Source organism: Borostomias antarcticus, assembly GCF_949987555.1.
Source record: "Borostomias antarcticus genome assembly, chromosome: 4".
Lineage (NCBI taxonomy): Eukaryota > Metazoa > Chordata > Actinopteri > Stomiiformes > Stomiidae > Borostomias > Borostomias antarcticus.
In genome coordinates this window covers 26,963,297-26,990,304 of record NC_140237.1, presented here as the reverse complement: position 1 = coordinate 26,990,304, position 27,008 = coordinate 26,963,297, and the positions used below count along the sequence as shown (strand labels likewise).

The window sequence follows — 27,008 nt, the reverse complement described above, 5'->3', positions numbered from 1 at the left end:
AAAGAGTCAGAACAGACGGGGGAAAAGTACTTTGAGTAGATCTCTGAACATAGCTGTGACTCCAGGTCTAGAGTTCTTCTATGTCAAGAAAAGCAGAACTAAATGTCACAACATAACTTACCAAAAAGAAAAGCCATAGTTTTGAGAAAGGGAGAATCAAGTGAATTGTGGGTGTTAAAAGTTCTGTTGTATGTGTTTCTGCAGTAGCGTAGATGGAGGGGAGAACTCAGGAGAGTTGGACTTCAGTGCCCTACTTAAGAAAAGGTGAGTTGTCAAGTCCCTTCCTAATGTGGGGACAACATCTGATGTGAAAATGAAAACCATTTAAATGTAATTAGTTTTAGTAAATAGTTTTCTCTCTCTCTCTCTCTCTCTTGGACATCACTGTGCAGAGAGTAAGTGAAGAATCAGAATGATAAAAGCGTTTTTCCTGCTTCCACTACCACTAACCAGATCTAAGTGCCTGCTCACAATGCATCCCAAATCTATGACTAACACCTCACTGATCCCAGATAAGGTCCTGTCCCTATGTTCACTTCTGAAGACTGGGCAGGTGTAATGTAGCAATGTAGCGACGTCCCAAAAGGCCAGGTTCTCTTCTCCTCGTCACCCACCCTGGATGCCACCAGACAACTAACGCCATGGAGAATTAGAGCGCATCTGCACGGCTCACACACCAAAGTCCTTTCTATCCAGAAGCAGAAGTGGCCTTCAACAACGTGACTTTCATCCTGCATCCTGCCCTTTGTTAGTCCCTCTCTGAGTCATCGCATGACTCATATCCACATCGCGCTCACCTTCTCTGCACGCCATCATTCAGCAGCGCAGGCTGGCTGCCATTCCTGTCCCCCACAAACACGCCTCCACACCCCTCCGTCTGGTCTGGTCACGCCCTGACATTTACTCTCATATCGTCTGTGGACATCCGGCTCTCTGCCGGGCCAGACTGGTTTTCTGAGCGCTCGGTAGGGCCTCCACATTCACACTGCTTTCACAAATACATGTACCTTAATACAATGCTGATTCTTGCTTGATAATCTTAATATTCAGGTCCAGTTTTTAGAACAAAAAATCCTTCAAAAGTTATGATAATTCTCTAACTGGAAAATAAGATCGACATCGCACTGTATATTGTTGTTTTGAATGTTTGTACGTGCTTGGATACTGTAATGATCGATTGCTGTGTGTAATAATGTCATGTAATACTGTAATGTAATAATGTCATGTAATACTGTAATGTAATCCCTTAGCATAGCCTGCTGCTGTATGCATTAACCTGTGTGCTCTGTCCTGCCATGCCTGCTGCCTGGGCTCTTTATGAATGAGTACAGCAGTTTCTTAAAAGCCTCCCGGTAAGAAACTGTCCTACTCATACTTCATTAGAACAATATCCTGTCTGATTCCTGAAGTATATGCTAGGTTCCTGCACTGTATTACATCAAAAACAAGGTTACTGTGAAAATCTTTGTAACTGGTTTAAATTGAATGTACCTATTTGGAGCCTGTCAGTATATTAATTGTCTTCATTGCTCCGTGTTTCTTGTCATGGGCTGCTCTGCATGTGCTCATTGTCCATCTGCATTGCCATTTTTGTGTTTTTAATAACCTTTCGGGAGTACAGTATGGTTGAAAGTTAGCTGTCTGGCTAAAACCATCACTTCTACTCAAATGTTGATTCATGTGCACTGTTTCAGCCAAAAAAAAATCAATTAAGTTAGATTAAAAAAACAATGATCAACATAGCAATGATTATGATGATGACGATGATGATGATGATGATGATGATATAGTGGCATTATCACCTACTGAAGGCCTCAAGGGCCCCCCTGCTGAAGAATAGAGATTCCTTTTCTTAGAACAAAAAGTCAGTTGTTTTTCTGCCCTACTGGTTTGTATGCACACATGTTGCTGTTTACATGGATGTTTACCAAGCTTTTAGAAGGACCTGTTGTTGTTTACAGGGCCACCCACGTGCAGAGTACTGACTCTGACGTGGACGTGTGGGACATCCTCCAGAAGGCCCCGGCCACCGAGTACGAGAAGATCGCCTTCCAGTACGGCATCACGGACCTCCGGGGTATGCTGAAGAGGCTGAAGAAGATGAAGAAGAAGGAGGAGAAGAAGAGCGATGGTCAGTGCTCAGGCGCCATCTTGGCTTGGCCCTGTCCCAAATCCACCCCTAAGCCCCAGCTTTGTGCATGCGTTACGATCAGGATGGAAGAGTATCGTAGTGATAGCTTCAACTGGGCCACTGACCGGGTAGTTAGAATGGACAGCATATTGCTTACACCCAGGGCTGAAAATTAACACCTGCCACCGGCCAAATGCAGGTAAAATTTCCAATTGGTGACTAGATTTGGGAAGGCTATCTGAAAAAAAAAAATACTTGGCCGGTAGATTTTTTCATCTACAGTCCCCTAGGCAGGTGACTCACTGTGAGCCAAAAAGTTAATTTTCACCCCTGCTTACACCTGTCCAGTCTGCTCAGATCGCCGCAAGGCATAAGGGAGAGGGAATACAGCTTGATGTGGGACAGGCCAGCTGTGCAACTGTCATGTACTCTCATGCATTCTGTCTCAACAATACCACAGACAAGGATATCTCTACGATACTCATAGAGGCTGGATCATCTCCAAGCAATGGCAGTTTCCATTCAGGAATGATTTCTCCGGTCTTAAAATAAATGTATCAGCATGAACATAATTTACTGTATCCTGTGCTAAAATAATCATATTCTATTCCATTGCAACACAAGGATTCATAGATGATAAGAAAGTAATGTCTCACTTGCTTTGGTTACAACGTGTAGCTTTCCTGAGGAAGCTGGAGCCGGCCTACCAGGTGCAGAAGGGCCAGAAGATGAAGCTGGCGGTGGAGGTGGCCAACCCGGACGTAGAGGTGAAATGGCTGAAGAACGGACAGCCCATCCAGCAAACTGGGAGGTGACATTAAGGGGGGCAAAGCCTTTATTTGACTAAATGAATTTACTGCTGCTTCAATTTCCCATACACACAATAATCACATCACTAATCTGATGATTACTAATGTAATGTTGGTAACACTTTAGAATAACTATCCCTTATAAATAGTTAATAGATCATCCATAAACGATTAACGAGTTAACGAGTTATTCATGACTTGTTAAATGTTCTTTAATAATTGGTTAATGATTTAAAACTATATCTTAAAAATAGTTAGTAGATCATGAACAAGCGATTAGTAAACTACTTACTAATGACTTGTTAAGTATTAGTTAATAGTTGATCCACCTACAGCTGGCCACATCTGGCCTTCAATCAGGGAAGCCACCTAAACACAAATTAATAAATATTTAGAAGTGAGTAACAAATCATTATGTAAAGGTTAGTAAATATACTTGTTAAGACCATGTCAATAGTTTAAAGACCTTATCAGGACGTTATTCTAATGCTGCAACTATTACTCATTTACCAACACTAGTGCACGGATGGGTGGGTGGATGGATGGGTGGGTGGGTGGATGGGTGGGTGGGTGGGTGGGTGGGTGGGTGGGTGGGTGGATGGATGGATGGATGGATGGATGGATAGATGGATAGATGGATAGATAGATAGATAGGGTTGGATAGATAGATAGATAGATAGATAGATAGATAGATAGATAGATAGATAGATAGATAGATAGATAGATAGATAGATAGATAGATAGATAGATAGATAGATAGATGGATAGGGATGGATGATGGATAGATAGATAGATAGATAGATAGATAGGGATGGATGATAGATAGATAGATAGATAGATAGATAGATAGATAGATAGATAGATAGATAGATAGATAGATAGATAGATAGATAGATAGATAGATAGATAGATAGATAGATAGATAGATAGATAGAAGAGAACAACCACGCCGGCTCCATGGGGGCTCCACGGGCACTGTACATTAGTGTTAGTAAATGGGGAATAGTACACTAGTGTTAGTAAATGGGGAATAGTACACTAGTGTTAGTAAATGGGGAATAGTTGCAACTTTAGAATAACATCCCAAAAGGTCTACAACTCATGAATATGGTATTATCAAATATATTAACTGACCTTTTACAAATTAGTTGATAATAATTACTTGCCAATTTACTAATATAAACACATTTGTAAATGTCCAGATGGGGCCAGCTGTAGGTGGATCAACTATTAACACATATTTAACAAGTCATTAGTAAGTAGTTTACTAATCATGTATTCATGATCTATTTACTATTTATAAGTCATGGTTAATTAACCTACTGTACTATTAACAGGCACTTAGTAAGTCATTATTAACTCATTAACATTAATCAGTTTGTGGGTGATATATTAACTATTTATAAGAGATAGTTGTAAATTATTAACTGACAAATGTTTAACACATCATTAATAACTCAGTAAGTAACAGCTTGTGGATGATCTATTAACTATTTATAAGGGTGTTACCGTAATGTTGATGCCAATGTTCCTCTTCTCTCTCTCTGCTGAACACATGGGATGGGCTAACCTACATGACCTCCCATGACCAGCAAGTAAGTCTTCCATCTGCATACATTACAAATGTACAGTATTTTTCCACACTGTTGTCTCAGGCATGCCCTGTTCATCTGCTAATAGTATAAGTTGGATGACAATGTCTTGTCCTTATCCAGGTACATCTTTGAGAGCGTCGGTAACAAACGCTTCCTCACGATCAACAACTGTTCCCTGGCTGACGACGCAGCCTACACCTGTGTGATTGGAGAGGAGAAGAGCACAACTGAGCTCTTTGTTCAAGGTACCAGCTAAGAACGGTGCCTCCGAGGCCACTTTCTCAACTGACTTTGATTTATTGTGGTGGAAGACTCAGATAATGGGTGAGAGGGCTGTGTGATAAAGCATCTCTCCAGACTAGCCACTCTAGACTATACCACCTGCTCCACACTAGCTACATCTCAGTATTATACCACCTGCTCCACACTAGCTACATCTCAGTATTATACCACCTGCTCCACACTAGCTACATCTCAGTATTATACCACCTGATCCACACTAGCTATGTCTCAGTATTATACCACCTGCTCCACACTAGCTACATCTCAGTATTATACCACCTGATCCACACTAGCTACATCTCAGTATTATACTACCTGCTCCACACTAGCTACATCTCAGTATTATACCACCTGCCCCACACTAGCTACATCTCAGTATTATACCACCTGCTCCACACTAGCTACATCTCAGTATTATACCACCTGCCCCACACTAGCTACATCTCAGTATTATACCACCTGCTCCACACTAGCTACATCTCAGTATTATACCACCCGATCCACACTAGCTATGTCTCAGTATTATACCACCTGATCCACACTAGCTACATCTCAGTATTATACTACCTGCTCCCCACTAGCTACATCTCAGTATTATACCACCTGCTCCACACTAGCTACATCTCAGTATTATACCACCTGCTCCACACTAGCTACATCTCAGTATTATACCACCTGCTCCACACTAGCTACATCTCAGTATTATACCACCTGCCCCACACTAGCTACATCTCAGTATTATACTACCTGCTCCCCACTAGCTACATCTCAGTATTATACCACCTGCTCCACACTAGCTACATCTCAGTATTATACCACCTGCTCCACACTAGCTACATCTCAGTATTATACCACCTGCTCCACACTATCTACATCTCAGTATTATACCATCTGATCCACACTAGCTATGTCTCAGTATTATACCACCTGCTCCACACTAGCTACATCTCAGTATTATACCATCTGATCCACACTAGCTTTGTCTCAGTATTATACCACCTGATCCACACTAGCTATGTCTCAGTATTATACCACCTGATCCACACTAGCTACATCTCAGTATTATACCACCTGATCCACACTAGCTACATCTCAGTATTATACTACCTGCTCCACACTAGCTACATCTCAGTATTATACCACCTGCTCCACACTAGCTACATCTCAGTATTATACCACCTGATCCACACTAGCTACATCTCAGTATTATACCACCTGATCCACACTAGCTACATCATACCGTTTGATCCACACTAGCTACATCTCAGTATTATACCACCTGCTCCACACTAGCTACATCTCAGTATTATACCACCTGCTCCACACTAGCTATGTCTCAGTATTATACCACCTGCTCCACACTAGCTACATCTCAGTATTATACCACCTGATCCACACTAGCTACATCTCAGTATTATACCACCTGCTCCACACTAGCTACATCTCAGTATTATACCACCTGCTCCACACTAGCTACATCTCAGTATTATACCATCTGATCCACACTAGCTATGTCTCGTGTCACTAGGCTCTGCTCGGTCTGATTCCCTCCCTGGGGGAGAGCCTGGTCTGATTCCCTCCCTGGGGGAGAGCCTGGTCTGATTCACTCCCTGGGGGAGAGCCTGGTCTGATTCACTCCCTGGGGGAGAGCCTGGTCTGATTCCCTCCCTGGGGGAGAGCCTGGTCTGATTCCCTCCCTTGGGGAGAACCTGGTCTGATTCTCTCCCTGGGGGAGAGCCTGGTCTGATTCCCTCCCTGGGGGAGAGCCTGGTGTCTATTTGCTTGGTTTCTGGTCTCAAGACTGCTGGGATCCTGTCCTGTCACACAAATTCCAAATCAGCCAAGTCTCACCAGTCACTACGAATCAGAATAAAACATGGACAGACCAAACACAGTAGCCTATTCCAGAAGAGGTTCTTGCCGCATCGCATCGTAGGTTTATGGGTGCCTGTTTTTGGGCAGGGGGATCAGTATCTGCTTAGACTGGAAACCACAACTGCAGCAAATATGAGCCAGGCTAAGGAAGGGCTGCAGTCCGGATCTTCTTCTGACTGGAGCTGGAAACTTCTAGTAAATCAGCAGTGGATGATCACAGTGTTCTTGAAGGCCTGTAGTTGACAAGGGACTGGACTCATGTGCTCTCTCCTCTTGGTTCTGGTTAATAGTCGAGCTGTAGAGTTTTGAATGAGCTGAAGTCTCTCACTGGTTTTGGGGGGAGGCCAGTGAAGAGTGCATTATAGTAATCGAGTCGGCTTGAAATAATAGCATGAATAAATTGTTCTGCATCTGTTTGATTTATAAATGGACGTACCGTTTCTAAGGTGGAAAACTAAGTTTTCCGTCACCTTGTTAATATGGGACTTGAAGGTTAGATCTGACTCTGGGATAACAGCCAGACCTCAGGTTTAATCCAGGATGTCAGTTTCCCCAGATTTTTAAACAGCATTTCTCTTTTTGTTTTAGGGCCAATCAGTAGAATTGAAGTGTTGTCCTTGCTTAGCTAACATGCATGGCGTTGTGTCCCTCCCAGAGCCCCCGGTCCTGATCCTGAAGAACCTGGAGGACCAGATGGTGATGAAGGGGGAGCGCGTGGAGCTGGAGTGTGAGGTCTCTGAGGAGGGGGCCTCGGTCAAATGGTCAGACCTTCCTTCTTCAACCCACACATCTCCCTCTGTAGCACGGTGACCTCCATACCTGTTGAGCCTTATTCTCACAACTCTTCTATTCACAACCCGTCTCTACACAGTACCGCTCTGGCAGGCCTGAACACAGGGGGCCAGACAGGCCTGAACACAGGGGGCCAGACAGGCCTGAACACAGGGGGCCAGACAGGCCTTAACACAGGGGGCCAGACAGGCCCATCATCCCACCCAGGGCCGCTCAGAGTGGCCTACAGAGTCCTTGGCCCTAGGGGTTAGATTTGTGATTTGCAGTGTTTTCACAAAACTGACACACACTACAAATACAATACAGCTCAAACAGTATGGTCAGATTCATACTGCGAGTATGAAAACAGACTGGGTGTCACAGACAGTAGTAATATACTGAATACGTTCACAGCTCATGAGTGATACAATGCTGTATTTAGACCAAGGCTGAGGGAGATGTTCCTGTCTCTGCCGCAGAGTGAACATTCTTCCCATGTCCAGTAGAGGGCGAGTGAGTCTGTGGCGGGGCTGGCTGATATGGGACTGCTCTGACAGACAGGCAGCAGGGTAGACTGACAGGCAGACAGGCAGCAGGGTAGACTGACAGGCTGAGAGACAGACAGCAGGGTAGACTGACATGCTGAGAGACAGACAGCAGAGTAGACCGACAGGCTGAGAGACAGACAGCAGGGTAGACTGACAGGCAGACAGACAGCAGGGTAGACTGACAGACAGACAGGCACCAGGGTAGACTGACAGGCTGAGAGACAGACAGCAGGGTAGACTGACAGGCTGAGAGACAGACAGCAGGGTAGACTGACAGGCAGACAGACAGCAGGGTAGACTGACAGACAGACAGACAGACAGACAGACAGACAGACAGACAGACAGACAGACAGACAGACAGCAGAGTAGACTGACAGGCAGACAGACAGACAGACGGACACGGTATACTGACAGGTAGACAGACAGCAGGGTAGACTGACAGGTAGACAGACAGGCAGCAGGGTAGACTGACAGACAGACAGACAGCAGGGTAGACTGACAGGCAGACAGGCAGCAGGGTAGACTGACAGGCAGACAGACAGACAGCATGATAGACTGACAGGCAGACGGACAGACACCAGGGTAGATTGACAGGCAGACAGGTAGCAGGGTAGACTGACAGGCAGACAGACAGACAGACAGACAGCAGGGTAGACTGACAGGCAGACAGACACCAGGGTAGACTGACAGACAGACAGGCACCAGGGTCGATTGACAGGCTGAGAGACAGACAGCAGGGTAGACTGACAGGCTGAGAGACAGACAGCAGGGTAGACTGACAGGCAGACAGGCACCAGGGTAGACTGACAGGTAGACAGACAGCAGGGTAGACTGACAGGTAGACAGACAGGCAGCAGGGTAGACTGACAGACAGACAGCAGGGTAGACTGACAGGCAGACAGACATACAGCAAGGTAGACTGACAGACAGCAGGGTAGACTGACAGGCAGACAGGCAGCAGGGTAGACTGACAGGCAGACAGACAGACAGACAGACAGAAAGCAAGGTAGACTGACAGACAGCAGGGTAGACTGACAGGCAGACAGGCAGCAGGGTAGACTGACAGGCAGACAGACAGACAGACAGCAGAGTAGACTGACAGACAGACAGGCACCAGGGAAGACTGACAGGCAGACAGACAGACAGCAGGGTAGACTGACAGTCAGACAGGCAGCAGGGTAGACTGACAGGCAGACAGACAGACAGACAGCAGAGTAGACTGACAGGCAGACAGACACCAGGGTAGACTGACAGACAGACAGGCACCAGGGAAGACTGACAGGCAGACAGACAGGCAGGGTAGACTGACAGGCAGACAGGCAGCAGGGTAGACTGACAGGCAGACAGACACCAGGGAATACTGACAGGCAGCAGGGTAGACTGACAGGCAGACAGACACCAGGGAATACTGACAGGCAGCAGGGTAGACTGACAGGCAGACAGACACCAGGGTAGACTGACAGGCAGACAGACATGCAGGGTAGACTGACAGACAGACAGACACCAGGGTAGACTGACAGGCAGACAGACACCAGGGAAGACTGACAGGCAGCAGGGTAGACTGACAGGCAGACAGGCAGCAGCCTGTGAGCCTCTCTCAACCTCAGTCAGCTGGGTCTGTGGGTCACAACAACAGGCAGTAAATTCTGAGAGCCCAACAGAGAGGACATGTCCCTGTCACCACCTCCCAGGTGTCCTTTATCTGAATGACACACATCCAAAATACTGTTCTAGGAAGAGTTCCCAAAGATGGTGCAGAATTACTGTTGTGTTTGTATTTATGAAGCAAACAGATGGTATGCAGATTTGATTGTGATAAAACTGGTTGCAGATTGCTAGCATGGCAGATTATGGTGAAAGATAAAAAAGAAGGCTCTAGTGGCTATGGAATGTGTAACATTGACAATATGTTATTTAATTGTGTGCATCATAATAAATCAGTGTTTTTTCATCTTTCCTTAGAATTGAATGGTGATGTAGAAATCCTACTGGATCATGTGATACTGTGTGAGCATGCTGGTGGATCTGTCTGTACAGGGAGAAAGACGGAGTGGAGCTGACCAGGGATGAGGCCCTCAAATACCGTTTCAAGAAAGATGGACAGAAACACATTCTGATCATTAATGATGTCACCAAGGAGGACTGCGGCCACTACAAGGTTAAAACCAACGGAGGAGAATCCATGGCTGAACTCCTGGTGCAAGGTGAGCAGTCACGTCCTCAACACACATAAGCATGCTATACCTCTGCTTAACAACGCCCCACAGGAAAGCATTCAGGGGCAGTAAAACACAGATATATATCCGGGAGGCATGTCCAGTCCAAGGACAAAGTCATACTTGACCTCCAGTAAACCACTGGGCTGGAGACACAAGTTATGGTGAAGAATTTAGCTTCCCATTTCCAGTCCACATCCCCTGACAGGCTTGTCCTTGTCACTCACGGCCCGGTGGCCCAACCTGACATGGCATTCCCCCCTCCACACGCGCTGCTCTGACAAGGTTACTGCAAACAAAAGTCCAAATGCCAGCTAAAGTTAGAAGACATGGCCCATATATTTAATCAGAAGGGTACAGATCTGCACAGGTAACTCCCACCCTCTCCCTCTCTCTTTCCCTCTCTATCCCTCTCTCTCTCCCTTTCTCTCTCTCACTCTCTATCCCTCTCTCTCTCTCGCTCCCTCTCGCTCTCTCCCTCTCTCTCTCTCCCTTTCTCTCTCTCGCTCTCCCTCTCTCGCTCCCTCTCTCTCCCTTTCTCTCTCTCGCTCTCTCTCGCTCCCTCTCTCTCTCCCTTTCTCTCTCTCGCTCTCTATCCCTCTCTCTCTCTCGCTCCCTCTCGCTCCCTCTCTCTCTCTCTTTCTCATGCCTCTTGTTGTGGTACAGCATATATCTATTGTTCTATGCTGTTCTGTACAGTACATGTGCTGTGTTTATTTTGGTGTGATGTCTACAAGGACTGTGAGATATACAAGTAATATAGGGATACAGTAAATATAAGTAGAAGACAACAGACTACTTCATTTGATAACACTACTGTATTTGAACATCACATACAGTACGTGTCATTTTAGGTTTCCGTTACTCAACAGATCAAACGAATGGATGACGATCGTCAAATGGCAATGTTCCGAAAAATGTTAATTTCAACCCACAGGAAACGATATAGGAACGTTGGATGACGGCCATTCAAAAGCAACGTTTAATGAACGTAGGAAAATAACCATGAAATTACAACGTCCAGAAGGCTGTTAATTTCAAACTTTACGTGACCGAATCACAACCACCAAATAATGTTACTTAAGCATAACAGCAGAGAAGCTCATTACACCATGACAAATGTTCACTCTCAACCATCTCATAACCGCAACACAACATCTGTTTACTTTTACCATTGGACAGTTGGACAGTATTCTCATGTAGGCCTATAGTAGATGTGTGTGTGTATGTATGCGCGTGTGTGTGTGTGTGTTGACTCTCCGCCAAGTTCAGGTTATCTGGGGCACTAATCAAATCCAAACTACCAGCTGGTTCTCTGCGGATGGATCAGCTCCTCTCCCAGCAGAACTTTCTCTCCACTCCCAGACAATGCTCCTCAACTCCCCCTGCAGCTAACTCCATTCTCCTGTAACCTTCACCATGGGTGTGCTGTTGCTGGTTTCTTTTGTCTTTAGGTAGATTGCTCATTGTGCACACTAGCTGTGAGATATCTACCTCAATATTGTTTTATTTTCTCTGTCTGAAGCGGCAGTAAAACAAACATCTAAGACCATTAAACACAAAACCTTAGCTAGCTTTTTAATGAACTCATCTTGTACTATCACATACTACTAACATAACATAACATAACATAACACGCACACAGGACATTACCTTACTATGAGAGATGGTCATGTTTGTAGAGGCTGACCCCTGAACTTTGACCCTTGTAGAGAAGGAACTGGAGGTGGTGCAGAGCATTGCTGACCTGACGGTGAAGGCTAAGGAAGAGGCTGTTTTCAAGTGCGAGGTCTCAGATGAGACCGTCAAGGGGATCTGGTACAAGAACGGTGTGGAGGTGCAGGCCAATGCCAGGACCCACATCTCCCATATTGGCAGGTGAGCACGGCATCTGTGGGGCACATACTGTGCGTATGGCGGGTTTTCTGAACTCCTACATCTAGACAAGAAGCATGTCAATGGAGATTTTCCACTGAATTGACAAGGAATAATCTGCATCCAGGAAATTGACCTGCAATGTTGACCTACAAAAAATGCTGGAATATTTACAGTTTAACATGACTCAGACATAATCCATTTGGTAAGACACATATTCCTGGGTCACAATGCTCAACCCTGCCACACCGGGAGCCAGCCCTGAGTGAAAACCTTTCTGTCTCTTCAGGATCCACAAACTCACTATTGATAATGTCGTACCTGAGGATGAGGCAGACTACACGTTTGTCCCAGAGGGCTATGCTTTCAACCTCTCTGCCAAACTCAGCTTCCTAGGTAACACTCATACGTTCACCTGCTCTTCTGTGTGCTTTGACACAGCCACAGTATAGTTTGACATTTCTAAATAGGATAAAAAATTTCTATTAATCTAATATTTCCTCGTCTTTCAGAGATCAAGATTGACTTTGTGCCTCGCCAAGGTATGTGCCTCCTCCAGGCTGCCTCTTATTCTGATACAGGGAATAAATGATGTTTGACTGTCCCGTGTCTAACAATGTGCTGGTCTCTGAAGACCCTCCAAAGATCCACTTGGACTGTACGGGCCGGAACTCTGAGTCCACCATCGTGGTGGTGGCGGGAAACAAGCTGAGGCTGGATGTTCCCATCACAGGAGACCCCGCCCCTACTGTGGTCTGGACTAAAGCAGAGAAGGTAACACACACACACACACACTGCTCTCACTCTCTCTCAAGACTTGGTGAGAGAGTCCAACCACTCTGAGCGACCTTGTACTGACACACTGATGTCTACATGCTTGACCTCCATAAGGCATTAAGACACTGTCAATAGTCTCCTTCTTACCAAGCTGGAGGTCCAGGGGCTAAGGAGTATCACTCTGAACTGGGTGTGTTCATATCTGACAGACAGGGATCAAGTAGTTGAGGTCAACTACTTGACCTCAGGCTCACTGTCTGGGGACAAACCTATTACCTGCGGTGTTCCCCAGGGTAGTGTTGTAGGACCATTGCTGTTCCTGCTGTATATTAATGATATGAAGAGTGCTTGCTCTTGTAATCTTTTTCTTTATGTAGATCAGTGGTTCTCAAACATTTTAGGTTCAGGGTACCGCTCCAGCTAAAACCATAATTGAGGTAGCAATTGTTGTAAAGCCTCAGTTTTGGCCATTTTGCTGTTCTTGGTTGGTCGGGCACAGCCTCTGATACAGTAGAAGTTGCTGAATGGGTGCAACGTTATTTGTTCTCTTAAGAAAAGTAGCCATATTTCCCTGTCATCTGGCTAGCCTTCGACATGTTAGCGAGTGCGTATAAGTCACCCCTCAACCGAAAGTAGAGCCTATACATTTTTTGTTGAGATATACAGGCTACAAAGTAAAACTCTAGAGAATATCTGTTTCGGTTAGAACTGATTGAACATTATTTCGTATTTACATGTTTTAACTGATGTAAAATAACTATATAAGTGACACTGATAAATTCCAAATATTACCAAAGGATTCCGTGGCACCCCTGGACCCACGTCACTGCACCACTCACTTTGAGAAACCCTGATGTAGATGACTCTGCCCTTTTGGTGTCTGACAAAAGCAAGACCGTGGTCGAAAGCATACTAAGTTCAGAGCTTAACAATAGAAATACCTGGCTGTAAAACCAAGGCAATTATGTTTGGATCAAATCCGAGGTGAGACAAGAATCCACTTTCAAAGTGATGCTAGGAGGGAAAGTGCTGGCAGGAGAATCGTCAGTGGGCTACCTGGGGTGTACTTCCAGGAAACATGAGGGGCAAAAGCATGGCCATGGGGGTACTGGGGAAGGTTAACATCCCAAACAAGGTTTCGGACAGAAAGTGAGTCCTGCCACTCGGATGCCACTCGGATGCTGCAATTCTTTTAATGCCGTCAGTTTGACCCTACAGTACACTGCCAACTTGCTGTGCCATCTGTATGTTGAGAGGACGACAATGGAAATACGTTTTTAACTTCATTGTGTCCATTGTCAATGATTTTAGTCATAGACAAGTCTCCTTGATGTATTTGTAATGTCTTCAATCTAAAGACTGATTCCTGTCAGTAGGGGTCATAATACTTACATAATACTATAGGCTCTCATGGAGGATTACATGTGTGGACACAATAAAGTAATTTAATATGAGTGTTTATTATTGATGGACATGCACAAACACACACAAACTAAGCATTATACTACTCAACAGGTCCAGTAGACTAGCTGTGTACTTTTACTGTTTACTACGTCATAACTGAAGTTTCCCGAGTTGGTTGGGACAACCCAGGCATAAACAATGGCAAGGTGAGAAGGTCCATCCTCACCCACCTGAAAAGGTAGGATGTTATAACCTACTTCACTTCCCTCAGGTAACTGAGTGCTGGGTAGCATTGGAGGTTAGTGTTGGAGAAAGGGAGGACACTATGGACACGGAGACTCCCTTTCTTCTCTGTTGGCTTCACTGCTTTGCTCTGCTCATGTACTGTAGGCTAGCTCTGTAAAGGCGGAGGGGGTGCAGAGAGGCGAGCCGACCCACACGTGGAGTCTGGAGGACGGGGAAGTGAGTGAGGCACTGAACACCCTTCCAAACACGCTCGGGCCTGCGCATGACATCACCTGAACATCTCTGTCTCTGCACCTTTCTCCAGCATACTGGTCCCGTTCCAAAACCACAATATCTCTTTTTTTGTTTGTGTTGATGCACTTGTTTGTCTTCTTCTCCAAAACACGTATGTGGCGTCTTCGCAGGCTCGCTTGTCTCTCCCCTGCCATCGCTGGCGTGACAGCATGCTGTATGTAATGCCCTCGGTTACATAAACATGGTTTGGTTTTTGTCAGAAGTACCGCATACCACTTGACACTATAGAAGTGTACGAGTTAACTTTACCCAGAATTCTGTGCAATGCACTGCAGAGGCTGCATGTCCACCCGTGTCTAGCAGGTAAGCGCATGCTCTGAAACCTCTGCTTGAATGAGCCCTCTCAGAGACAACTGCAGAGCTGTACAGTAAGTACATGTGCTTCCGCGTTAAACTGGGTTTGTTGTTTTTGCGAAAGCATGACCAGATAAATTCCTCCTTAATGGTCTTGAATTGGGTAACAATATCTGATGGTTCCACACTTTGAGAGGGGCACTTTGGTCATCTCTATGGGAGTATCTCTGAAAAAACCTTTTTGGTTCCTGGTAGAACCTTTGATTGGTGAAATGGTTTGAGATATGAATTTGCTTGATGCACAGCTGATGATTCTAGCCTCACACCATCTATCCTGCTGGTCCAGGTGCTATCGGAAGGAGACGGGCGTGTGCATGTGGCGAGCACCAAGGGCCACTGCGTCTTCACCCTGGAGGGGGCGGAGCGCCAGGACGAGGGCGTCTACTCTGTCATCGTACGGAACCCTGCAGGAGAGGACACCGCTGACATTGTCGTTAAAGTTGTCGGTGAGATTTGTTCCTCCCTTGCTGGGATGAACTTTTATGTGGAGTAAGCTTGGGATTAGCTTGAAGGATGAACAGAAGGCGGCGGCGGGTGCTCTCAGTGGTTAGAGCACCCGACCAGTGAGGGAGGGTCGCTGGTTTGACACCGGGCCAGGCCACTTCACAAGTGATTTCCCATCAATCATCGCATACCATTGTGGCCTTGAGCAAGGCACTGAAACTCAACTCTAGCTCATAATTGTAAGTCTCTTTGGATAAATGTGTCTGCTAACTGGCAAACAGAAAAGTGAAACTGAAGCATAGTGTTGTATGTTGTGTCTTGTTGCCCCTGTCACCCATTGGCCTCTGTGCTATGATGACATGGCTTCACAGTGGTCATCTCTATGGACTGTTTCATGTTTCATGCTGTTCCCTTGCAGATGTGCCTGACCCTCCCGTCGCTCCCAGGATCCTCAGTGTTGGAGAGGACTCCTGCGTTGTCCAATGGGACCCCCCTTTGTTTGATGGTGGCCAGCCAGTCATTGGTAAGGATATAATAGCATCAATAAGGATTGAACAATTGTACATTCTTGTGTCATCATCACTATGATATTTCTAGTATGAAGGTATCTCTAGGCTCCAAATGGGCTCCTGGTCGTCCCTATAAGAGAACTCTCACCTCAGAACCGTTCTTGGCTCCTGGTAGCTTTTATTTATAATGGTTCTTGTCTTCCAGGAACCAAAGGGTTTTTCAGAGGGTCAACAGAAGAACCCTTCTTGAAGGCATTTTTTTCTAGGAATATAGTTACAGTTACTGATAACTGTAACATAAAAGAGCATTCATCTTAAATGAATGGCATTACAGATAGATGTCACGTGAAGATGTCATATCCTTCTCCGTCCCAGGCTACGTACTGGAGAGGAAGAAGAAGAAGAGCTACAGGTGGATGAGGCTGAACTTTGACCCCTACACTGAGACCACCTATGAGGCCAAGAAGATGATCGAGGGTGTGGCCTACGAGATGCGCCTCTATGCGGTCAACGCCATCGGCATGTCCCGTCATAGCCCCTCCTCCCAACCCTTTGTGCCAGTGGGTGAGTCTCTCCGTTTGGGGTTGTCACTGGTCACATGCTTAGGCCATGTGGTGCACTCAGTCACTGTCTGTGGTCATAATAGGCCCCTCCTTGGGGAAGCTTCCTGACTGATATGCTGTAGTTCAAGATAATATGGAACCAGGTGGTATAAGTATAACATGTTTATGAATATTGCATCAGCTGTTATGGTCTGAGGCAGGAGGAGAAGAGAAGTAGGCTTACTCAGATTTTTCATTCCCTGGAGGATGCTGCACATCCCAGTTAATTCCCCTGCCATCAGTATTCATTCTTGTTTGTTAAGGAGCAGCACTGTTCCATCTCTGATTACAGTGATTGATGAGATGATGCAGCTGGATGGCACTTGGGAGGGACTGTAGGGTGCACACGCTTGGGAGATCAGTCGATCGGTCAGTCAGCGTTTGATCTAGTCATGTTTGGTGCGGTGGCTCGGGGGATGGGTGTCAGCAGGGGACAGCCAGTCATGTCATCACGTTTGATGTCAGGTGACACGGGGAGCAGTGATGTCTGGTTTGATCACCAGACATGACTGCACCACAGGGGACAGCGTGTCACGTGGTCATGTTTGACCTTTGGTCAGTAGAGGCTTGGTCATGTTTGACCTTTGGTCAGTAGAGGCTTGGTCGTGTTTATAGTGCACATTTCTGAAGATGTACTGTACACACTGGGGTATGGGGGCAGTCAGGCTTCAGGTCAGCCAAGGGTATCAGTCACTGACCAGCCACACTGTCACACAACCACAGGGCAACGTCTGACATGCAATTCACACTCAGACAAACGCACACACACTGACCTACCGTGGGAAGGCTGAACAAAACAAATTGACCATGAAGTGTGAAATACACTGCAAACTGCATCAAAGTAGGCTCATATTTCCACCATTGAATGGGTTTTGATTGGCATCTGAGTGCCAACAAGTACAGCAACACTATGCAGCTATGGACACCTGTAAACAGGCAACAACACATGGCTCACATCTGACATTTGTTTTTTATGATATGACGTATTTGGGTGAGAGAGAGAGAGAGAGAGAGAGAGAGAGAGAGAGAGAGAGAGAGCATGTTTGGGTGTCTAAAATAAGAATATAGGTGTCTTCAGGACAGAAACTCGAGTCCGGAGGAATTAAGGGGCTCAGTTTTGCTGTCTTTACTGGCATGACAGCGCGAACACCGAGGCATCCAGATAGACCCGTATCCTGGAAGACGGCTGATTAGGAAACCATCCATGGCATCCACCCTTCTAAAAATAATGGCATTGGACCAGCTGTTTAATACTGGCTAGCTGCTACTGCAGAGGCTGGTACAGGGGACAAGACTACTGTACCTGCTGTTGGGAGCAGAGCTGTCACTGCGGCAGGAGAGAGGGAGATATCGAAAGAGAGAGAGAGAGTGAAAGGGGAGAGCCAGGCACGCGGGGGACGAGGGCCAGGAGCACCACAGCTCATCTCCTATCAGGAGCGCCACAGCCCCACGGGAGCAGTGAGGATGACCAAGCCTATACTTCCAAAGACCGCAGAGAAGAAGCCCGTGGTGGAGGAGGCTCCTGCGGAGGCCAAGCTGCCCGAGGCAGCGCCGGTGCCCGAGCCCAAGCCTGAACCAGAGGCTCCCCCAGTGGAGTCGGCACCAGCCAAGGAGGAGGTAGCCCCAGCTCCGGCCTCTCCACCCGCAGATGAGGTCCTAGCGGAAGGGGCCCCGCCAGCGGAGGGCGAAGCTCCGGCTGAAGGTGCTCCCCCAGCAGAAGACGGCGCTGCCCCTCTTGAAGAGGCTGCTCCTGCCCCTCCGCCTGAGCCTGAACCCGTTGGCAGTAGGCTTCTATTGAATTTCTTCATCGGTTAACCATAGTATGACGTGAATTACCCTTGATATACTCTTCAGTTGTGCATGGAGGATGAAGTCATTCATTTTTTGCATGTGTGTCTGGATTCAGGCTCTTGTGTTTTCATTCCTCACTCAGCTATTGGAGATTGTAGGTGAATTCTGTGGGCATGAAATGGTCGCTCCAGGTTCTGTGTTTCTGCACTACAACTCAGAGAAAGCAGGTGTACTTTGGGTAAATAACCTGATTATTTCAAACAGACTCCTCTATGTTGTCATGGTAGGGACTATAGATAGGAGCCTGTGTGCTCTGCCCTACGCTTTCTATTGGTCAGGTCCTCTTGCCCTGGGCTGTGATTGGCTATTCCCATCACTCTGTCTGCTGGTGATTACCTCCTGCCCTGTCTGTCTATTGGTCATGACAGTCTATAAACACAGGGCGAACTTTGACTTGTCCCACATGCTCCTCCTCTGCACGGTGCATGGTTGACCTGCTGTATAACACAGTGGAAGCATGGGGGCACGGCTAGACTGGTAACTCGAGTCCTGATGACTTTCAACATTGGCTTATTTTAGGGATGTGTTTGAAGGGTGTCCCCCTCAATGTGTTGTCCTAAACAAGGTATTAATCTGGTGCAAATCACCTGAGAACACGCAGTGACTGCTGATTCAAGACTAACTACATCATGGTCTGTCCCGGTCTCTAGTGGGTCAGTCCTGTGTGACACACTCACTTTTACAGGCCATGGAGACTCAATTTCTACCAAAACATCCATCCATCCATCTTCATCCGCTTATCTGGGGTCGGGTCGCGGAGGCAGCAGTTCCAGGAGGGGGCCCCAGACATCCCTTTCCCTAGCAGCATCAACCAGCTCTGCCTGGGGAATCTTTAACCGCTCACAGGCCAGTGCGGAGATGTAGTCCCGCCACCTAGTCCTGGGCCTACCCCGAGGCCTCCTCACAGCCGGGCATGCCTGGAACGCCTTTGGCGAGGTTGGCGCCCAGGAGGCATCCTAACTAGGTAACCGAACCACCTCAACTGGCTCCTTTCGACGCAAAGGAGCAGAGGCTCTACTCCGAGACTGAACTTCTCATCTGATCTCTCAGGGAGACCCCAGCCACCCTCCGGAGAAAACTAATTTCGTCCGCTTGTATCCGTGATCTCGTTCTTTCGGTCATGACCCATCCTTCAAGACCATAGGTGAGGGTGGGGACGAAGATAGACCGGTAGATCGAGAGCTTTGTCTTTTGGCTCAGCTCTCTTTTTGTCACAACAGTGCGGTAAAGCGACTGCAGAACCGCACCAGCTGCTCCGATTCTCCGGCCAAACTCCCTCTCCATGGTTCCCTCACTCGTGAACAAGACCCCCAGATACTTGAACTCCTTCACTTGTGGTAAGAACTCATTTCCTACTCGGAGCGAAGAGACCACCGGTTTCCTGCTGAGAACCATGGCCTCAGATTTAGAACTGCTGATTCTCATCCCAGCCGCTTCACACTCAGTTGCGAACCTATCCAGAGAGTGCTGGAGGTCGCCGGCCGATGATGCCATCAGGACCACATATTACGACCCCCGGTCGTAAGCCTTCTCCAAATCCACAAAACACATGAAGACAGGTTGGGCAAACTCCCAAGCCCCCTCCAAGATCCTTGCAAGAGTGAAGAGCTGGTCGGTGGTTCCACGACCCGGAGGAAATCTGCATTGTTCCTCTTCAATCTGAGGTTCGACTATCGGCTGGACCCTGCTTTCCAGCACCTTGGAGTACACTTTCCCTGGGAGGCTGAGTAATGCGATGCCTCTGTAATTGGCACACACCCTCTGGTCCCCTTTTTTGAATATTGGGACCACCACCCCAGTCTGCCACTCCTTTGGCACTGACCAAACACGACAGCCCCTCAACACCCAGCACCTTCAGCATTTCTGGATGGATCTCATCAGTCCCTGGGGCTTTGCCACTGTGGAGTTGTTTGACTACCTCAGTGACCTCCTCCAGGGCAATTGACGATGACCCCCGATCATCTTCCAGCTCTGCCTCAATCGTAGAGGGTGGGTTAGTCGGGTTCAGGAGTTCCTCAAAGTGCTCCTTCCAAAGCTCAACGACCTCCTCAGTTGAGGTCAGCAGTGTACCATCCTTGCTGTACACAGCTTGGATGGTCCCCTGCTTTCCCTTCCTGAGGTGTCGAATGGTCTTCCAGAAACACCTTGGTGCTGACCGAAAGTCCTTCTCCATGGTTTCTTCGAACTCTTCCCACACCAGCTGCTTTGCCTTGGTCACGGCTGAAGCCGCAGCCCTCTGTGCCCATAAGAATTAAGAGATAAATATTGATACAAGAAGATTTCTATCCGAACTTATGGATTCCATATGTACCATTCCATAGGTACCAACTCTTGAGAGGAGACTTGCGTGCCCAAACCTCACCCTTGGACTACATAACAAAGATGTTGTCAGGAGACGGTGCATGTAGCAGCAGGGGTTGGACCAAAACAAGATGGAGGCAGGCAAGCAGGCTCAGAGACTTTACTTAAAGGAGAAGTTCACTATGTTGGCCTTAAGGGCCTATTCTCAATCTGCTTTATATGAACCTGACACGTAGAAACTATAATTTCCTTGATCACCTCTGTATTGAGCTAGCTACAGTTGTTTTGCAGGTGCACACTCGGCTACAATGGAAGTCAACGGGGCCAATGAGACGTTGGAAAAAGTAGGATAAATGTGCTTTTCTGAGACGGGAAGCACAGGGTGTAATCTTACCAGCTCACAAACCGAATGCTGAAACACAAGTTCCATTTGAAACAGAACTATTTTGCTGTAAACTTCACTTTCACTTACACTTACACTGATCACTTAGACTACAAATGCTGACCTCACATTGGAGTTTACTAGCTTGCTCGCTACTACTAGATACCAAGCTACTAAATATTTGTACTGTAACAGTATATTTGTAATCTTTTATAACAGCAAAGGTTTGTCCCATTGGTGCCATTGACTTCCATTGTAGCTGAGTGCGCATCTGCAGACTAACTGTAGCTAGCTCAATACTGAGGCGATCGGGGACATCAGTGTCTTTACGTGTCAGGTTCATGTAAGACAGACCAAGAATAGGTCAACAATAACACACAAGGGGCAGATCAGGGGAAGGGGCTACAGGTAGAGAAACTAATCACATTAAGAACAGGTGAAACTCATCTGACACACTAGGGCAGAGAGCGAGGACTAGGACTAGGGCTGGAGCCAGGGGACTAGGGCTGGGAGAACTGGGACTAGGGCTGGAGATGGGGAACTGGGACTAGGGCTGGGAGAACTGGGACTAGGGCTGGAGATGGGGAACTGGGACTAGGGCTGGAGCTGAGGAACTGGAACTGAGGCTGGAACTGGGACTAGGGCTGGAGATGGGAACTGGGACTAGGGCTGGAACTGGGACTAGGGCTGGAGATGGGAACTGGGACTAGGGCTGGAACTGGGAACTGGGACTAGGGCTGGAGATGGGAACTGGAACTGGGGCTGGAACTGGGACTAGGGCTGGAGATGGGAACTGGGACTAGGGCTGGAACTGGGAACTGGGACTAGGGCTGGAGATGGGAACTGGGACTAGGGCTGGAAATGGGAACTGGGACTATGGCTGGAGATGTGGAACTAGAACTAGGGCTGGAGATGGGAACTGGGACTAGGGCTGGAGATGGGGAACTGGAACTAGGGCTGGAGATGGGAACTGGGACTAGGGCTGGAGATGGGGAACTGGAACTAGGGCTGGAGATGGGAACTGGGACTAGGGCTGGAGATGGGAACTGGGACTAAGGCTGGAGATGGGAACTGGGACTAGAGGGGCTAGAGGGGGACAAGGGGGATGGGACTAGAAGGGAACTATGGCTAGAAGGGGGGGCGCTCAGGGAAGATTAACATGCATCTTTGAGATACTGCATTTCCACTGGTGACTAATGCTTTCCATACCTGTGTTATAGCCTGTGATAACACAGCTCATACGGAGCTGAGGCTGTCCTTCATGGGGAGGTGTTGGTGACAGTGCTGTCCAGCAGCAGTAAACCCAGACAAGATGGTGCATAGAAATAACCTGCCTTTCATGTATGTTGCTCAACTATTCTCCCAGCAGAGAGATTTACTGGCCCAATTCGCAAAGGTGCGAAGGGTCCGGAAATGCTGAGTTTATTCTTGATTTCCAAGGAGCATTATCAACGGATGCAGATCCAAATGCCTCTGGACCTAAATGGATAGACCTATAGCCAATCAGAGTGATAAAACATTTAGTCATCGTATCAAGTGGGTACAGTCATTGTATCAAATCCGCACCATATCAGATAAATGGTTTTGATTGGCCTGACAAATATCTGCCGGGTAGAAACCAGAATCAGGCAAATCTGATTCGAGGATTCTTAAGGTTTGAAATCTGTCTCTAGGTTTCACAAAGTCCTTTTCAGTCCTGCTAGCTACAGCCAACAGCACTGGACGAGCTACCGTTCTCCGTATCTACCTGGTCCCAGCAGGAAAAAACCCTTAACAACTCTTTTGGCCTCGTCGGCAACGAAAAGTTCGTCTAATACAGAAGGTGTCCCAGAGAAACCTCCAAGGCACTCACAACTGCTCGAGGGAATATGGCTGGTGGGTTTTGAAAGCTCAGTGTTGCTAATAAACATTTAAAATACTATATATTTTTTTTTTTTACTCTTGAACTTTTGCCAACGTGGTAAGTAAAAAATGGCATAAAAATGCAGAAGACCTGATCACTTTGGCAAAAGTTTAGTTTTTCCAGAGAAGTATCAAAATGTTGCCCTCATAGAGATTGTGATTACCTTGAAGAAGGTCCATTTGCAAAAATTATGGTTGATCCATGAAAATACATGGAGTATACAGTACATGATGGAACATACAGTACATGAATGAGAGCGTTTTCTGCGAGGCCAGATGGTGACATGTTTTCTCTGCGCTGTTTTCTCTTTTACACCCCCCCCCCCACACACAGCCCCCACTAGTGCACCTATGGGTCTGTGCGTGGACGATATCAGTGACACCACCATCTCGCTGAAGTGGCGCACTCCAGATCGCATGGGCTCGGCCGACCTGGACGGCTACGGGGTCGAGTACTGCAAGGAGGGCTGTGAGTGCTGGGGCCAGGAGGAGGGCAGGAGGAGGGGGGTTATATTACTGTATATGGACGTTGTGAGATGCAGTACTGTGTTTATTGCTCCCTGGCCGATACACAATCTACAGTATCTAAAGCTCAGCCCTGGGCCAAAATAATTAGCTTAATAACAATCCTGACTAACTTTGGTAAGTGAAAAAATAAATCAAGCCAAACCTGGCTCAAGATAAAAACAAACTGATATGCTTATTCCAACACCCCCTCCCAACATAAGCCCAGAGCTTCTTGGTTGCCAGATTTATCGCTCCTAACATTATTGGCCATTATGTGTAAAAGCCCCAACCTCAGGGAGACAGAGATGGTATGGGCTGTGGAGGGGTCTGAGCCCGAGGCCATTATGTGTAAGCCCCAGCCTCAGCGAGACAGAGATGGTATGGGCTGTAGAGGGGTCTGAGCCCGAGGCCATTAGCGCAGTGCTTATATGATTACTACAGCCTCCCCAGGGCACAGCTGGCTGGCCTGAAGCATGCAGAATGTCCTAAATGGATCCATTAAGGCCAGGCTGGAGGCAGGGACTCCGACCCCATACGTACTGTATCTGTCCATTGAACAAGGTTTAATTCCGGAATTACACACAATGAAATACAAATTAAATAATTGCAATATAGGCATTCATTTGGGCACATTGCTGAATAATCTAATAGCTTCAGTATATCTGAGTCCTAACGGTGAGACCTGTCCCCTCCCGTCACAGCGGACGAGTGGGTCCCGGCCTTCGAGGGTCTGACGGACCGAATGTCGGTCATCATCCGGGACCTTCCCACCGGGGAGAAGATGCAGTTCCGCGTGCGAGCGTACAACCTGGCGGGCCCCAGCGAGCCCTGCTCCCTGGCACAGGCCGTCACCATCCGAGAGATCATGCGTAAGCAAACAGCGCATGGATCTATCTGTGCGTGACCTCATGGTTATATTCCAGAGTCTGTCACACACACGCACGCAAGCACACACACACACACACACACACACACACACACAAGGACATATGCTTTTTCCCAGTCACCACCTCACGGATTAGCTGGGGGGTGTATTTCTGGTCTCAGAAGAACGGTGAAGACCCCGGCCTTCCGGCCTGTTTGCTTGCTGACAGGATGATGCCACTTTGAGTGCCTGATTGGTAACAGCCTTGACAAGCACTTGATCTTGTCAGCCCACACTCACAATCAGCTAATCAGTTTTTCCCCCACACAGAGCGGCCCAAAATCTGGGTCCCCCGGAACCTCAGACAGACGCTCATCAAGAAAGTGGGAGAGACCATCAACCTGGTGATCCCCTTCCAGGTAGGGCTCTGGTGCTTCCCTTCCAGGTAGGGCTCTGGTGCTTCCTACCAGGCCTGGGGCTCATTCTGTACCAAGGTTATAATAGTTTTGCTTTTTTCATTAGTTTTTATTTTTATATCGTTTTAACTTTTTGTTATCAATTTCAGTTTAGTTTTGATTAGTTTTAAAGCAGGTTTGCTAGTTTAGTTTATTTTTTATTTTTTGAAAATGCTTAATTTTAGTTTAGTTTTTATTAGTTTCGGTATTAGTTTTAGTTTTTTTTTTTCTTCTGTGCTAGCCTTGTTAGACTATCCTGATCTTGTGAGCTCACTTTGTTTCACTCCGTGTGAAACAAGCCATCTGGCGCACATCAGGTTACTTCTGCGCAGGGGCATAACTAAATAAAATGGAGGATAGATCCACCCAAAATACTAGGCTTATGTATGAAATGAAAAAGACTAAAACTAAGGACATTTTCTCTATAATTTTAGTTTATTTTAGTTAGTTTTGTAAACACACAATGCAGTTTTAGTTAGTTATCGTTTTTTTGTAAAGTCTAGTTTTTATTTTTATTTTAGTTAACTAAAATGTTTTTTCACACCTAGTTTTCGTTTTTTTGTTAGTTTTCGTGAACTATAATAACCTTGTTCTGTACACACCTACTGAATTCTCCCTTTCTAAACCAAGTTCACAGCAAGTACAGTATTTGCAAATAGTCAACAAAACAGCAGACTGAGTGCTCAAGTGGGTTGAGGCAGGTGAACCAAGAAGGTGCTTTTTAGCATGGAGTCATTATACCATGGAAAAGAAAAAACTAAGGCAGCTCTTCTGGTACAAAATTAAAAAGCCTTTATTATTGGGATAGTTCATGGTGAACATTTAAAAAAGCCTACATGTACCAACCCAATAATAAAGGCTTTTTAATTTTGTACCAGAAGAGCTGCTTTAGTTTTTTCTTTTCCATAGTATTTGCAAATAGTGTTTGACACAGGTGAATTAAGATGACTGTTCTGTCAGACTCTAGAACGTGTCATTGCATTTCCTCCTGTCTACAGTGAGTGACAAATCGGTCGTAACTGAGTAACTGTTGATTTTCTATCACTTTGGCAGCCCCCCCCCCATCTTCCCCTAATCTTTGAACTTGACACTTTCAATCACACTAGGCCTCTCTGTTCGGTGCTATGTTGAAACCGGAGCTATATATGGCCAGATCTGTTGACATGAGTTAGCATGCGCTCTGCTTCTCCCCAGAGACTAATAATACACGACTCCATTTTGGAAACGGTATCCTGGAGTCACATGGCTACTAGATAATGGAACCTACGCACATGATTCTGAACACACAGCTCAGCCAGTCAAACGGCTGAAAACCTGGCTGCCACCCAAAACCACAGTCTGCTCCTCAGTCAAACAGGCATCTGTTCTATGCATTAGGCACATTTATTTGGGATGCAGCATTAAGTCTGAATGTACCATAGATCCAGTGTCACATGTTTTAGTTCAGCGACTTGTCATGACAATGTCATGATTATACATTTAGGATTTAGGATTGAGTATTAGGATTTACACAGCCAAATAGAATGGTACAATTTACATTTTCTGAGGAAATTGTGTGATTGCTGAAAACATGCATAGTAATTTATAGCTCTAATAGTACAATAGTAGGCTACTATTAATGCACAATTATATATAGATTAGATTGAATGACATGAATGGTATTTGAATTAGTAATAAAAAGCATGAAAAGTAGACCAGACCATTATCAAAAGGGATATAAGAAATCAAAAGACAAAAGTACATAGCAACACAGTTCACTCAAGATCTGTGTAGTCCAGACCAGTATGTCAAAGAGATGATGCATTAAGCAATTAGACCTCACTTCCTGTTTGCATGGCGTTGCGTTGTCATTGAGTGGCGACCATGTTAAATTCATGTTAAATTATTTCGTGGTCGGGTCGCCCAGAACTTCCTTGGAATGAAGAAACGATTTACTGCAGTAGCATATACGGCGCCGACAAGACTTTGGGCGGAAAACACTTCCGCTTCCCGAAACCCTTTAAGAAGAATGTC

At 46.5% G+C, this 27,008-nt stretch overlaps 1 protein-coding gene across 1 annotated transcript in view; it reads left to right on the top strand.

Moving 5' to 3' along the window:
* mybpc3 (myosin binding protein C3) overlaps positions 1-27,008 on the top strand; it is a gene marked incomplete at both ends in the record, with an annotated part of 46,228 nt that overhangs the window by 12,134 nt on the left and 7,086 nt on the right. Inside the window, 16 exons of the mRNA XM_084437407.1 lie at positions 205-264; positions 1,962-2,131; positions 2,810-2,942; positions 4,656-4,780; positions 7,348-7,453; positions 10,049-10,215; positions 11,940-12,105; positions 12,392-12,498; positions 12,615-12,644; positions 12,737-12,876; positions 15,464-15,623; positions 16,040-16,144; positions 16,506-16,694; positions 23,503-23,637; positions 24,377-24,544; positions 24,871-24,959. Of these exons, the coding sequence (XP_084293533.1) occupies positions 205-264; positions 1,962-2,131; positions 2,810-2,942; positions 4,656-4,780; positions 7,348-7,453; positions 10,049-10,215; positions 11,940-12,105; positions 12,392-12,498; positions 12,615-12,644; positions 12,737-12,876; positions 15,464-15,623; positions 16,040-16,144; positions 16,506-16,694; positions 23,503-23,637; positions 24,377-24,544; positions 24,871-24,959 (2,050 nt within the window). The remainder of the gene's footprint in view (positions 1-204; positions 265-1,961; positions 2,132-2,809; positions 2,943-4,655; positions 4,781-7,347; positions 7,454-10,048; positions 10,216-11,939; positions 12,106-12,391; positions 12,499-12,614; positions 12,645-12,736; positions 12,877-15,463; positions 15,624-16,039; positions 16,145-16,505; positions 16,695-23,502; positions 23,638-24,376; positions 24,545-24,870; positions 24,960-27,008) is intronic.